Here is a 15,694-nt window from a genome sequence, read left to right as displayed (position 1 = left end):
CCTCATATGCCATTCCTCGCCATCTGCCCTCTAATGCAAGTTTTGGCTCATAGGTGTCCCTAGCGAAACCCAATAGCCCAAACTAAAAATCTACTGTTACGGGCTTTGAATGAAAGTGATAAACAATTCTGCAAAAATAAAAAAAAGTTCTATACTAAGATCTTTAGTGCCACATAAATAAGGAGATCATTTGATTTTCTCTGGATCAGTGTATAAAACAAAAATGGCGAAATAAAAAAAAAAGGACAGTTGTCAAACATTCAAGGACAGCCAAAGGCTTTATTTAAGCATGTATGTTCACTTACGGCGTTTCCAACATAACTTTACAGACGCTGGCCATAGTACTGAGACAGTCTGTTGTATTCTCAATCGGTAAAGTTTTATTCTAGAACCAAAAAGACATAAGTTAACGAAACACTTTGCTGAAACATGTATAATTTTCTTTGTTCCCTTTGCCGCTTCATACTTACTTCTGATACAAAATTTGTTGTGGCATTAGAAAGAGTCTTCAGCATTGGAGTAGCTTCTGCGTAGAACAAGGACATTCTATTGGCCATTTCATTATTTACTTCACTTTCTATGTCTAGCTGTTTAAACAAGTACAAAATAGAATACATAGCTTGTTTAACATAAGAAAAGAAAAATAATTCATATTAGTTTGCATTAATGATTACATGTTCAACACCAAAAAGAACACATGTTTAAGCATACAATAACTCAAGTTAACATCTTCCCACAGCAACCATAGACTAAACACGGAGCGGTTCAGTAAATAACCGACGTGAAACACGCGTGCTGTAAGGTACACATTCCCCATTAACATTTGAACTTAAAAGAGCACCCGAAGCAACACAGGAGCTATCCCTGCTTAATATTAGCATTTTTGATTTCTCCCACTCAACGTCCGTGTGAGAAGGCATTCTACGATTCTTTACCCCGGCCTCCTTGAGCAAACCGTGAGGTTTGCACTAGCTAAGATGGGCGCCGCCAGACAACACCCCCAGGGCTGTGAGTATGCCTTTTGCACCCGATTGGCCAGCATACTCCGTATAACCAATTCAAGATGACCGGCAGGAGAAAGCCAGCCCATAGTCAAGGCTCGCAAATAAGGATCCTGACTGAGCCTGCCTTACTTCTTGTTGCGGCATCCCAGGAGCTGGAGCTTCTCATCCCTCATGTGCTGCAGGAGCAGCACACCCACATCAGCTGACCTCAGCCCCTCGAGGTAAGCCCTAGGGCTCAATTGCTGCATCCACCTACAGCGACGCTACAATCCACATACCTTGCCTCTGCTAATACTGGTCCCTGCACAATATTAGCATTTTTGAATTCTCCCTGTCGACGACCTTGTGGGAAGGCATTCTACGATTCTTTACCCCGGCCTCCTTGATTAAACCACAAGGTTTGCATGCGCTAAGATGGGCGCCGCCAGATAACACCCCCAGGGCTGTGAGTATGCCTTCTGCACCAGATTGGCCAGCCTACTCCGAGCTGACCAGCAGGCGAAAGCCGGCCCACATTCAATGCTTGCAAATTAGGCTCCTGACTGAGCCTGACAGAGCGGTAAGAGCTCCTGAACTATCTTCTGCACCCTCCGCCCGTTCTCCTTTCCATACCGACCCACCATACCTTTGCGGAAGTCACTTGTCCTTGCCTGCGCCGTGATGGTCCCGCAGAATCTACTGATTGTGCATGCCATACCTAGCCATTGATGCACTCCTAGCAAGCCGCGACATTCTGCTCCAGATGTCTATCCGGTACAGAACGCTGAGAATTTTGCACCCACTGCCATACAGTGGCTACTCTACCTACTAAGTGAGACTCTGCCCTTGCGACTATTGCTCTGATCCACAAATCTTTACCCCTGCTTGACTTAACTATACTTCCACCGGCCCATATATGGTGCATCACTTCTGAACTTGATCTACTCCCTCTCTATGTTCGCACCGCTCACTCAGCATTGCCTGCATACTGATCCACGCTTATACCTCTCTGTGCCAATAACACTTATCCACCAAGGCCAATCTATAAAATTCCCATACTGCTCCTAATGTACTCTGGCTGAGCGGAGTTGCTACCGACACATATTCTCAATGTGCAATGATTTTGTATACACCCATTTGCATTCTGCCTGAGCCGCGCTGTATGTATGCTCCTGCTCTCAATTTGCAATTAACTTGTATATTCCAAAATGCTCTCTACCTGTTCTGCGATATAATTGCGTTTGTGCGCATTTGCCCGATACACCTCAGAAAGTTTCTCGCATCGATCCCAGTTGGGATTCTACTATAGCCATCAGATAGTCCTTACTCCCAACACCACCATGCATCCCCCACCATCATTTTGGCCGCCCTGATCAACCTGCTGATCTATGCCTACCACTGCCTGACACTTTCCTACTTCAGGCACACCTCTATATCCTCGCTCCCCTTCCCCAGACAGGCATCTCCAGCTCATCTAGCCTTAACCAACCACTACCACAGCTGCCCCACAACTTACCAGAGTCCAAATCCATGAGAGACACACACCCCTAGGCTCACCACTGTACATAGCATCCCCCACACACTTCGAACACTACACATTGCAAACCTAATGTACCTCTCCAGAGACCACTCAGGCACCTATGTCCCCTCCTCCCGTCTCAGAAATACATTCCTCTCATACTGCACTGTGCACCTCAACCTACGACCTACTTAACCCTTCACCACCACCCTCAACACACCCAATCAAAAATTCATACAAGCCCTCATCAACGCCAGATCCATTCCTGCCCATGCACTTGACATAGCGGCTACTATCTTACATCGTAATCTAGACTTCCTAGCCATATCGGAAACCTGGCTCAATGATGTCTCAGGCCCAACTCTGTCCCTTGCTGTGCCAGACAATTATTCCATCTCCAGAAAGGATAGACCCAAATCTAAAGGATGACGAGTGGCCATCATTGCCAGACCCTACCTGAATGCCATCCACCCCCCACACTTCATGTGAACTCCTCTCTGTAAAATGATCACTTTCAGTGACAGCCACTTTAAACATCCATCTAATCTACCGAGCCCCTGGGCCCACTCACGACTGAGAATGAGATCACGTGACTCGTACCAAACAAATCTACTCCCAAATCACAAACGGTCCCACTAGGGGACTTCAACCTTGGTCTTAATGACCCGCAAAACACCAATGCTCTCTCCCTCGCTAATACCCATCTTCACCAGGTTTTACCCATAGGATACAGGACCCCACACATGGTAAGTGTCGCACGCGCAACTGGTTAGCAGACATCAACTGCTACTCCACAGTCACCTCTAACTCCCATGCCCATGGACAGACCACCATCTCATCACGTTCAACATCAACACTCTGCTAGCCACAACCACCCGACTGTCACGCTCACCTGATTCCCACGGAGGCGCAGGTCTGGCTTCGAGTGCTGATGCTTCTTCAATGGTGAAGCGCAGGACTCTGAAGATGGACAGGAAGGGCTCCTCTACTCTGGCTTTTCTGGCTTGCAGGAATATTCCCCTGTGCGTGAAAAGGGAGTATTACCTACTGACGGAATAATGCTCAAGCCTCCCACGCCCTTCCAACCCTCCTCGATACCCTTCCACAATTTCCCGTGAAGTCTCACCTTAGGGTCTGAAAGGATGAGTTCTCCATCCTGCTTCTGATGCAGGGGCGCGTTGAAACCCAGTTACTTCACTGGATTGAGGTTTGATGGGAGTTCAAAATAAGCTTGACTATTCAGGTGAGGCGCTGTAAGAGTTCTGTTGCAAGTTCAAGCTTAATAATAATGTTCATTGTCTTATTGCAGCAAGCGCTAATGCTTATGTCTTTTTCCCCTTAGGGGCCGGGGTTCAGAATGCCGGAGATATGGCGCCGACCCGAAGTGAAACGTGCAGTTCCAGTAAATGACAGGTAAGTTCTGGATGAGCATTCAGGTAATGTCTTTGCATTCGCTCATTCAATGTCTTTGTTTTTCCCCATAGGGCCGGGGTCCGGAATTCCAGGAAGCGGCAGGACCTGAAACGAAATGGGAATGACCCAACAGGTAAGTCTTAGAAGGAAACTGAGCCTTTCCTATTCCCTTCCTTCTCTCACCTTGTTTTCTTGTGTTTTTCTCTCTAGGCTCTGGGAAGTGGGTGCGGATCCGGATGATCGCTGCTGAAGATGGAGGCGCCCCGGAAAGGTGAGTGAAATGCAGCGCTGCAGCGATCGAATCGAAATGCTTTTAAAATGATGTCTTCCCTTTCAGGATCGTCGGTGTGATGTCTCCGTGATGCAGCTTTAGCAGGTAAGGTCTTCTTTCTCTTCAATTCTCTCTCATCTCCCTTTGCAGGCGACCCAGGATGCTGACAGGCGTGGCTGAAGTCCAGATGCAGGAGCGGACACGGTGAGCGTCCAGCTGCGAGGAGCAGAACGCCGCGAAGCGTGAGTTGCTGATCGGGCGTGGTTTAAATAGCTTCGGAAGAAGTTCCAGGTATGTATCCTTCCACCGATCAGGTATGTATCCTTCCCCGACCACACCCAGGTGGAAAGTAGTCCCACAGGTAAAGTAGTTCCATTCAGGCCTCAAGAGGGCCTGGATGTAGCAGCATGGTCTGCATCAGGTAAGTGCACATTAAAACACTTGTACACATGTCTAGCTTCATGAGCCTGGCGCCTAAGGCGCCAGCACTGTGTCCAAAGGGCCCCAGCTTGGGCCCGCTGGCACTTCCCTGGGGGAAATGATGCCTGCCTCTGGGGTTGCTGGGTCGGACCTGGCTCCTTGGAGGTAGGCATCATGACACCGACCAACCAACAGTGCCCCAGAAGCCCCATCCAGAAATAAAAAGATCAATGCTAATAACCTGCTCCCATTATTACAACCTCCACTAACCTCACCATTATGACCAGAATCTACAATGACGCCATCCTGTCTGACAAACAAATTAGCTCCGCTCGATACGCATAAAGCTAAACAACCAGCCCACCTTAATATATGGTTCACCCCTGAATTAAAAGATTTTTAATATTAACTAAAAGAAAAGCAGAAGCACTGTGGAAAAGAAACACCCAAACCTAACAACAAAACTCTTCGACCATGCCTCTAGGGATTATAAACAAAAAGTACTGCTCACCAAAGGAGAAACTCACAATGACAATCGCCAAAGCCACCTCCAACACCAAGAAACTATTCCTAATCCTCAGAGCTTGAAATTCCAATCCCTCCCCCTGCAACAAAGACGCCAACTGGTGCAAGAACATTCAAAATGCCATCCAAAACCAAATTAGTCGCCTCCAAGCTACACCTGAAGCAAAAAAATAAATAAACCCTAGACAAGCTTCACAAAGCCTCACCTCCCTCCACTACCTCCATTTTCCTCGGGGAGCTTTCCCTATTCGAATTCACGGAGGTCTCCATCCCAGAAGTTCTGAAAATCATCCTGAGTATAAAACTTTCCAGATGCCAAGAAGACCCATGCCCACCCTCATTCAAAGAAAGTGCTTCCCAACTCGCCCCTTTCATCACCAATCTGATCAATGCTTCCTTCAAAAGGTAACTGCATCCCATCCGACTTAAAATTTAAAAAAAGCGTGGGTACTACCCCTCCCAAAAAAAATCTACCCTGGACCCTAACAATCCCACTAACTACTGCCCTATTACAATGGTTCCCTTTCTAGTTAAAATTCTTGATCGCATAGCATATCTGCAAATCCAGAAATACTCGGAAACAGCACTACTGGTCGAAAAATGCAAATGGACAACCTGAGGGACAATGGGAAACTAGCTGTGCTTCTCCTTTACCCCTTTGCTGCCTTCAATCTTTTGGATCACAATATTTTATGCTAACACCCATCATCAGCAGCCAATTTCTCCCCCAATGCCTCAATCTGGATAAAGTCTTTCCTCAGTGACAGAACTACGAAAGTCTTTTCCCCTAAAGCTGAGGCAACCCCCACCCCAGTTTCTTGCAGAGTGCCGCAAGGCTCCTGCGTGGCCCCCACCCTGTATAATATTTTCAAAGAGCCACTCTTTGACCGCCTGGACAAACTGGGTGTCATCTACACCAATTACGCAGACGACACTCAGGTTCTCATACCTATCGCAGGAGACCACGACACCTACACGGCCACCATCAACAACATCTTCTGAGCTATCCAAGATTGGATGGCCCAACATGGTCTTTGCCTGAATAACGAAAAGACAGAGCTGCTCATCGTCGCAGATTCGCCAAACTCAACCACCTCTTCAAATCATTCACCATAGATGGACACACAACCAAAGTTTCAAAGGAGGTGAAAATGCTCTGTTTTCACCTAGACTCCTCACTCAACGTCCACAAACAAATATCACCACCTCTGCCACAGCATACACATGCAAACTCATCAGGTGCCTGCTTTCCCTACCTAGCTGCCCTGCACTGGAATGCCCTCCCCACTGCCCTGCGAGCTGAACCATCACTCACCGCCTTCCGCAAAAACTTGAAAACCACCTTATTCGCCTGATCACCAGACCCGGTCATGACGTCCATGGATATGTTGACTATGTTCGTCTTATGTATAACATGTACTACATCTCTGCGCTCAAATGTTGTAACTTATGCATATTCGATCTAAGTTTGCTGCAAGTAACAGCGCCACAATGCCCCTGGGCTGCCTGTGTGCTATATAAATGTAAAAATAAAAAATAAATATATCAGATCTTGTAAACAATTTCTATCCACTGACAGCTGCCTCACTCTAGCTAGAGCCCTAGTCCTCAGGCGCCATGATTACTGTAACACTCTATATGCAGGGACGAGACAGAACATTAGGAGGCTGCAAGTCCTACAAAACAATGCCCTTAGGGCCGCTCTCAACCACCACATATCTGCGCACATCTCAGCCAGCAAACAGCAACATTGGCTATCTATCATGTTCAAATCACTCGCACACAAATGTCTCCACCAGATGGTACCCGCCTAGCTGTCCAACAGTTTCTCAATGACAACGCACAAGACCCCCCCCCCCGAGCAACCTATCAGCACCACCTTACCACACCCAAGCTCCAGAAGGCTGGCGGTAGCAGCTTCCCCACGTTTGCCAGCAAACTTTGGAACTTACTATCTCTATCTCTCAGAGCCCAAGACTCTTTCAGGACTGCCAGGAAAAAACTTAAAACTCACTGCTTCACCAAAAACCCAAGCTACCAAGCCACACTTATCGTCTAGCCATTTCGTCCTGTTATCTCACAACTTATCGTATACTCTATGCTTTTCTTGTCACTCTACGTCCTATTGTACAATCTTTTTGCTGCTGTCTGTTGGTATTTTTATTTCCTTCATGTGCAACAATTTGGAACTTCTACTCCCTGTAAGTAAGCCTCTGAGTTTGGTGCGCTATATAAGCTTCAAAATAAAATGAGTATTTGTATTTATTGATTTATAAAGCGCCTTACACCAAAGCGCTGTACAATGGAACAACATAAAACAATATAACGGTTGAAGCAATTACAATATGAATCAATCAACAAAACAGTGAGAAGAGCAATTAACTGTAGGCGATAGGGAGGAAAGGGGAGTGGGACTGGATAGGGGGGGAGTGGAGGAGAAGAGCAGGATGACGGAAGGGGAAAGGTGAGAGGGGGAGATAGTCGGGGGAAAGAATAAGGAGGGGAGAAGCAGGAGGGGAAAAGCAGAAGGGGGTTTCAAGGAGGAGAATGGAGGAGAGATTTAAGCGAAGTGCGGAATGAAGTGAAGGTGGGGGTAGAACGGATAGCAAGAGGAAGGGAGTTCCAGTGTAGAGGTGCTAGGAGTCGGAAGGAGCAGAAACAGGAGGCGGCACATGGGGGCGGAGGTACAGTGAGAAGGAAATGGTCAGCGGACCCAAGGGAACGGGAGGGGGAATAGAAGGAGAGAAGGGAGGGGAGAAAAGGTGGAGCGAGACCATGGAGAGATTTGAAGACAAGGCAGAGAAATTGAAATTTACGTTGGGAGTGAAAAGGAAGCCAGCCAAGGTAAGAGAGGTAGAGATGGAGTCACGGGTGGCAAGGTAGTATTCTTGGCAAAACGCTCATGCTGCAGTGCTGTAGCATTCACAGATTCACATGCATGCAGTTTCTGCCACGTTGGGGATGAATTTGAAACGGACACTTTTGCAATAAAAAAAAAAGCATTGTCAAAGCCAACATAGAGCTTTTATGTAAGCATGGGAGAGGCATTTTTTCCAGGCACTTCCGTAAACGTAACGTGCCAGAATATGGCAACACCTGGCAAACTGTGTTAATATTCAATTTGTGGAGAAAATGGGCTGTGTTAGGTAAGAATTGGTGCAGTCACACAGACTACACAAGGCTCATCTGCTTGGTATTAGGTAACCCACCTTTTGGTATAGGTCTGTAGTTGCTAGCGCGACTGCACCAAGTCTACCCAACAGGCTGCTATTCAGATGCTAATGATGCTTTTTTGCTGTCACATTGTTTTTATAGGTTAATTAAATCTTTTATAACATGCTTAATACCGGAGAGCGGTCTAGGCGTGGGACCAGGATTCAAACCTGTGTTGCTCTGCATTGTCTTGCTTCCAAGACAAACACGTTACCCCCTGAGCTATGCAGTTAGCTGCATATTTCTTAACAACGGCACCCTGGTATTTAAACAGATTTATGCGAATGTGGAACACAGAGTGATACATTATCAGATATTGTACACCACAAATCTCTGCTCTTTATATAAATAGGGGGGGGCGCATCGAAACTCAAAAGCTAAAACCATTTCTTATAGGTTCTTAAAACAGGTCGAAAGGTACTTAAGGAGAGAGGATTCAAAATGTGTTAAAAAAATATATCGGATATATTCCTTTTGTAAAAAGTAAGGGCGATTTTCATACTATTCAAGCACAGAAGCTGGAGCACCATCTAAGAACCTCCGAAATGTGCAACTGTATATCCGATTTTTCTCCGCAGAACAACGCCCCCACCATTATCAACTACATCTCGGGCACACCAATTGGGCTTAATCTCAGCTTTCAGCCCGGATGTATCTAACATCAACTCACTTTGCAACTATGGCCTTTACATCATACCAGTCTTTCATTTTAAAATGCACACAGATTATGCTGGATCTGCACCTCCACATGCAAGCAACATCCAGAACATTAACCTTGACAATGCCCATTAATTGTTGTCATTGTTAAAACGAGAGACCTCTAAAGATCCCCTTTCCACTCAAACATAGCTTTGAGCACCTTTTCCTTCAGATTACCACTCCAGCCAGTCCCAAAATCACCAATGACATTGACTACCGAACTCCCAGCAACGCTAGTCTGAGAACTTCTCCACCCTTCTGTCCACCTTAATTCTATCCTCCAAATCCATTTGCTCAGTAGGAAGGTTGTGGATTGGTGACATCAAATCTACCAATGCAAAGGTCTAAAGGCCCGATTCGGACATGTTTTATAATGGCTCAATTCCATTGAGAAAATGCTATATGAATCAGGATCCAAGTACCTGTGTAACTCATTTGGCCTCAACATTCTCAAATCAGCCCTCCCCATAACAAATGCCACTGGCTTCATCTTGTACGCAGTGACAGTATCCAGCTTTCTTATTTCTCTAATCTTCCACGGTCCTGGTTCAATCTTTTCCTCCAGTCTGGACATCAACTGCTCCTTTACTCAAAAAAGCAAAAGCCCACACTCCTTCCCATATTGCATTCCACTATGAAAGACCTTTAAGAATGACAGTATACCTCAATACATTTCTCTGTAAAGAGAAACATCAGTCACCAATTGCCTATCCAACCTCATATCTAGATCCATGGCCATCAACACCCTAGTCAGGATGAGGGAATGTCCTAAATATCAACAGTTCATCCAACAGTTGTTTTCAAGACCATTTTTTTCAGGGTTTAGATCAATAACATTTTGCAGTTAATCTACTGAGTTCACCAAGTGCCTGTAGAGTAGGTCTATATTTCTTTCAACTTATTTTACTTTAGCACTTCCAAGAGCATGATATACTCACATGCATGTTGTTTATTCTGTTGCGACTTATTGTCCGTCTATAGTAACTAAAGTCATTTTGAATTGCAGGGTTTCTCATCTAAAGTGGTACAAGAAAATAATTGTAACATCATTTAGAAATCTATATAACTATTAATCTTATACTTTCAGTAAGTTTTGGTTTCATTATCCAACCTTCAGTTCATCGAAGCGTAGCGTGAAATGCAAAATTTCTGCAAATTCCTTGGCCAGTGCTTGCTCACGTTCCAGGTGCTGCGTTGGGGTGTAGGGAGGGCAGGTCAAGGATTCAAGTAAACTCTGCAAAGCTTTTTCTAAAGTAAAAAAAAAATCACAGTCAACTGATCATTTTGTAAGAATTACAAAGAAATACATTTGATTTTTTTTTTTTTTACTCAGAATTGTTTTTGTAGGAAATAAGAGATTTGGTGGCGAGGTAGACTAACACATCCTAGTAATGTCATATCCAAACAAAAAATACGTCCAGTATCGCTGTAAAAGCAAAATTACCTAGATACCAAATGAAATACATATGGCAATATAGTTCGAAATAAATATTTCAGCAATAAATATATGAACACAAATTCAAATAGATCAGGCCTCAAGAGGCAAGTCAGAAAGTGTGTGTTGGGGGAGAATTGAGGGGGGCAAGTGACTTTATGCCTCGGTAGTAGCCAACAGCTTGAAATCTTTACCTCTGAATATACATTTGGACTGCCGCAATATGTGTACTTTGCAGTGGAAAAAATTGTTTCATTCCACCTACATAAAAAGGGACATTTTATCCATTCAGCATACTTTCAAACGTGAACAAAATCTGTAGTAATTGTGCAAGCGCCACATCTTGACTGTATAAGGAGCACGTACAGAAATTAAACTGAACCTAGCAGTGACCAAAGGTGTGATGGATCTATCCAAGTGACAAAATTCTGAGATCAAAAGCGTGCTTTAAAAAAGGTAAACCAGCGTGTAAATTGGTGAGAATGTCTAGGAGTGAAGGCAAAGTCAGTCTTGTCTAAAGAGCGCACCTCCATATCTTGCCATAAACAAAATACAATTTAAAAATCCTCAAAGTGTAACAAGCTCAAGTACAGATGAAAGAACACCTGGATAGCAAAGTCTACACCGGGACTGTGGGATATATTGACCCACTCAACAGTATTTCTCCACATCACCAAGCTACATTTGCGCAGATACAGCAAAATGGCTGCGCAGGCTCCTGTGAGCGCCATGGCCTCAAAACTGCATTTTGCAGCAAAAAAAAAAAAATGGCTGCACCACCCTGCCAAGCACACATCAGGCAGGATGATGCCAGGGAACACACAGAGCGTGAAATAAAGTGAAAATGCAGTGTTGCTTTGCTGCAAACCTCAAAATCCCCATTGAAAAAGAAACCTTCGCCTTTAAAAAAAATGCTACTTTGATGCTAATTCCATCTGTTCTTTCTGAAACCACTGATCAATACGGCCCTGTCATTCCCATATCATCTCATTGTGTTTCAGCAAAACCAGGCATGATTCCTGACTGAAAGGCCCGGTCAAAACATCTCTATGAAAAATCAACAAAAAACTTCACTTTCTGCCGTGCACGCGCAACACTATTTCGTGCTACAAAGTGTCAAAGGAATGAAGCCTGCAAAAGAAATCATAGCTCTGTGCACATGTCCATTCCAGGAGACCTTTGCCTTGTACAGACAGTTGCACTCAAGAAACCAACTATGGCTGCAGGACAATATTGGGAAGTCAGGTGGCAAAATCGAATTTGAAAGGAAATTCTAGCAGTTTTCACCACATGTGCAAAATGGGCTTTGAAAACCAAAGAAAAATGCCTGTTTTAACGGAAAAGTAATCTTGAATGAAAGCTTGTCTGTGCCTAGCAATGAGAAGGGGTTGGCTGCTGGGAAACACATATGGGCTATTTTTATTCCACATGCTTGTTTTCTTTAATTCAGGACCAGATAAAAGAAAATGAAGGTTTTAAACCGACTTGGCTAGATTTTGCAAGCTTGCAAAACCAAGTTCTTCTAGTTGGCAGAGCCAAGGCTTCACCCAAGGAAGGGAGCCACCATACACTTCCAGGACACAAAAGTGATAATTGCTAAGTTGGAAAACTGACTGACCAGCACAAAGAAAGTTCACATACTAATCAGACTTCAGTCTGGGCAAAGGCCTCTTTCAATAGAAATTTGGAACATCAAAGTGCAAAGTGGATAAGGGGCAATAAACCTTCAATCAAGCTGGAAAAACCCATCCTCCCTTGGGGTGAAGTGACAGTTGGTGGTAGCTGAAAAATAATAAAATGGTCCAGTGCAGGACAAAGGACTGCCATTTGCTTCCAAAGACTATTTTATAAATAAACTTCAAAGACTTTTTTCTCTGTAGCAAGATTGTGTAAAAATTTTAAAATCTCACAGTTTAAGTGATTTTGTGATTTATAATTTGAGCCATTGTAGAAGTCACTGACACCTTCGGAATAGAAATAGCAAAGAATCGGGGATTACAAGGAAAGTATCCATTATGCCAATGCACATTTTTATACTTGCATCCCTTATGATAAACCACACACGTGTATAAAGTTATGGAATTTTGGGCCGAATCTTTCATACTCAAAATTATCAAAATGTATCAGAGGTGTGAAAATGTTTAACAGATTTCAGAGTTGGAGTGATATGGTCTGCATAAAATATATAACCTGCTTATGTCATTGGATAATATGCCACAACTGTACAAATGTGTGCATTCTGTTAGGACTGATTTTTGGCAAAAAGGTTGGTGGGAATTCTTTTCACCTCATAAAAGTACAACCCCTAAACTGAGTCACCTCCTAGGGGAGGCAGCCAAAATTGATTGCCCAATCCAGTTGTTTAGAGGCGTGCTTAGCTAAGCCGGCCCAGCAATATAGTCTAGGATGTCACTATGCATTATAAATAAGAGTCCCTGACAAGACTCGAGACTCACTCTTCTTGAAGTTCCTGTTCCATTCATCATTCATATTCCAGACCCCAACTACAAAGGCCAAAGCATTGCTGACCCTACTCCAGGGCCCACTGCAAAACCCAAGCAGTGCTGATCCTGTTCCTAGCAAGGCCTCAAATCAGAAAACCCACTAATCTCCCATTAAAAAGGGAGAAGCTGCGGTACCTTTTGCATCCAGAACCAGCCTGGCTTGCTGCCCACTAACTGCATGCCATCCAGCTGACCTTTAGTATCCAGTGACCAGAATTGCCATTCCTGAAGTGCCACCCAGTGACCACTCCTGCCTAGCTGTTTGCCAGGCACGCCGCCATGTAGTGACCAGACTCTGACGGTCCAAAAATCCCAAGACTAAAAGTGGATTGTGAGTATAAATTACCACCCCATAGAAACCCATAGTATACCTCGTCTTGCCTTTGTCCTTATCCCACTTTCTAAGCCATCCTATCCTGATAACTTGTTAAAAGCTGTTAGAATTATCTGTGCAACCTTGCCCTTCATTTCTAGTGCTAGCGCCATCTCTCTTTTCAATTTTGTCGTGTAATCCTATGCCATTAGTCATATTTAGAGTGATTGGACTGGTTTCTGCCAAGGTTGGGCGCGGGAGTATGATGGTTGAACTTGCGAATCAACCTTAGATCTTACTGTGTCCACCTTTGGTTGTCTAGCCTGAATCCTCTAGTTTAAAGTAAAACTGTTCTTGTCACAACCAATTTCCTTTCCTATTTCACGGCTTCATTTTACTCAAAGCGTACCTTTTTATATCTTGTATAACTCCTCCATTTAACCAGCTAGAGACTTACTTTCACTTCCAGATTATCCGTGTGATATACCTCTATGCCCCAGCCCAATAACTATTTCACCCGTTTTCATTAAAAACCGGTTGGGTAATTTAAGGCAGGAATTAAGAAAATGCAACTTTTGCACGTGTCATTTTGCTGCAACATGTTTTAAACTTTCCGCTCATTTTTTAACTGTAGGCTTTTGGTAATCCATTCTTTGTGATTATTAGTATCTATCTTTGCATTGTTGCTTTAGTGAGGAATTATATTTGCTTCAAGGTTTTTAACACACATTCATTATTTGTCCATTTCATAACATTGCAAGGGGTTTAAATCTGTTTTTCTCACTTATTTGGGGAGGGAAGGTCAGATTTGGATTCTGTTTCCGGTTTCTCATTCCCGATTACCTGCTGCTTCCGTTTACCCACTCAAAATTGATTATTTGTGGCTTGAGGGAACATTGCAGGGGGAAATTCTAACTTGGGTGCTATCTTTCCTAAAACAAAAAAGTGCTCCTATTCCACTGTGCTGTGTATATGTTCCACTAGAAGGTCAAACCCAGTGCATTGCTCACATTCTCATTGTAATTATCACTCCATTGGGGATTGCTGCCCCATATTAAAAATTGTACGCTTGCTTCTGAATTTTTAAATAAATATTGCATTTTACCAACCAGCCTGGTTCAAAGTCCATTGTGACCGGGGTATTTGAAAAGGGGGTGCGATATGAGTGGTGTACCATCTCAAAATTGAATCTGCATAAAATAAGGAGATAAGCATCTTAATTGTGCGCTGCATACTAGGCCGACACCAAGGTGTGTGCGTCGCCTCATTGAAATCCTTAAACTCAACACATCACCCGTCACTAAAACAATTAGCACAGAGGCCTATGCATGAACATACTCTGGCCCTAAACAGTGTACCAAAAGCACATGTAGGATAAGACAAGTGCTATAAAAGACAGCTGAAAACCCCAACACTAACCAAGGGATAAAGCACCTGATTAGCTTTGCCCTCAAAGAAGAACCATCTTGTTCACACAGCACCCACTCATCTGCAGTGCACATCACTGATGGAGGGCCACAGAAGTGCCCGAAACACTAGAGAATCCCCAGAGGCAAGCAGAACAAACGGTATTGGGCAAATGTGGCCATGGGCTTTAAGAACAATCTATGGTTTCATGGACGCAAATGCCAAGTTACTCTCTTACCTGGTAACGTTCGATGGGATGGTCTGACGACGTATTACATATTTATGACAGTAATCACCACAGCTGTGCTGCTTTGGAAAATCTTTCGGTGTCTGCGTCCTGCGTCGATACGCCGCCCTCGAGGACCTCCTCCGACGACCGACGTCACTGGATGTTATAAGTAGGATGCACGCCGCCCATAGCCTCAGTTGTAGTTTTTTCCCAGAACATGTGGCACCAGTCTTCTGCCAGTCTGACCACACAAAGCCTTGCGGAAACTTAAGCTGCAAATCGCATAAGAAATTCTGTAGCGGGGAAGGCAGGGATGGAGCGATATGGAATACGTCGTCGGACCATCCCATCGAAAGAACATTACCAGGTAAGAGAGTAACTTGTTCTTCGAGGAGATTGGGTCCTCTGACGTATTCCATATCTATGACAGACTCCCGAAGCAGTACCAACATAAGGAGGTGGGAAAAATAATTTAGAAGGTAGAAATTTAGAATGCCCAAACAAATTGCAGAGTAAAGGACCCCCTTGCAAAAGGCCAGATCCTGCCCACGGATACAAATCGAGGGAGTAGTGACATACAAAAGCATGGACCGAAGCCCAGGTGGCTGCATCACAGATGTTACAAATAGAAACACCCCTCTGCAGGGCAGTAGAGGCAGCCATACCCTTGGTAGAATGGGCCCGCAAGCCTATTGGAGGGTCCTTACCCCCCCATGCGGTAACATTCAGAAATTGCCAGGAGAATCCATCGAGACAAAGTCTG

The 15,694-nt window shown here is 44.4% G+C and overlaps 1 protein-coding gene across 5 annotated transcripts in view; it reads right to left on the bottom strand.

The window, feature by feature from the left end:
• Positions 1 to 15,694, bottom strand: part of CYRIA (CYFIP related Rac1 interactor A) — a 440,426-nt gene that overhangs the window by 164,539 nt on the left and 260,193 nt on the right. For all 5 annotated transcript variants that reach the window (XM_069605934.1, XM_069605930.1, XM_069605935.1 and 2 more), the window contains 4 exons: positions 10,155 to 10,291; positions 9,982 to 10,059; positions 471 to 587; positions 306 to 385 (listed from right to left, as the gene is read on the bottom strand). In XM_069605934.1, coding sequence (XP_069462035.1) covers positions 306 to 385; positions 471 to 587; positions 9,982 to 10,059; positions 10,155 to 10,291 — 412 coding nt within the window. The remainder of the gene's footprint in view (positions 1 to 305; positions 386 to 470; positions 588 to 9,981; positions 10,060 to 10,154; positions 10,292 to 15,694) is intronic.

This window comes from Ambystoma mexicanum, chromosome 4p (assembly GCF_040938575.1).
Source record: "Ambystoma mexicanum isolate Mex_15411 chromosome 4p, UKY_AmexF1_1, whole genome shotgun sequence".
Taxonomy (NCBI): Eukaryota; Metazoa; Chordata; class Amphibia; order Caudata; family Ambystomatidae; genus Ambystoma; species Ambystoma mexicanum.
The sequence above is the reverse complement of the archived record's forward strand: the minus strand, read 5'-3'. Positions and strand labels throughout refer to the sequence as shown.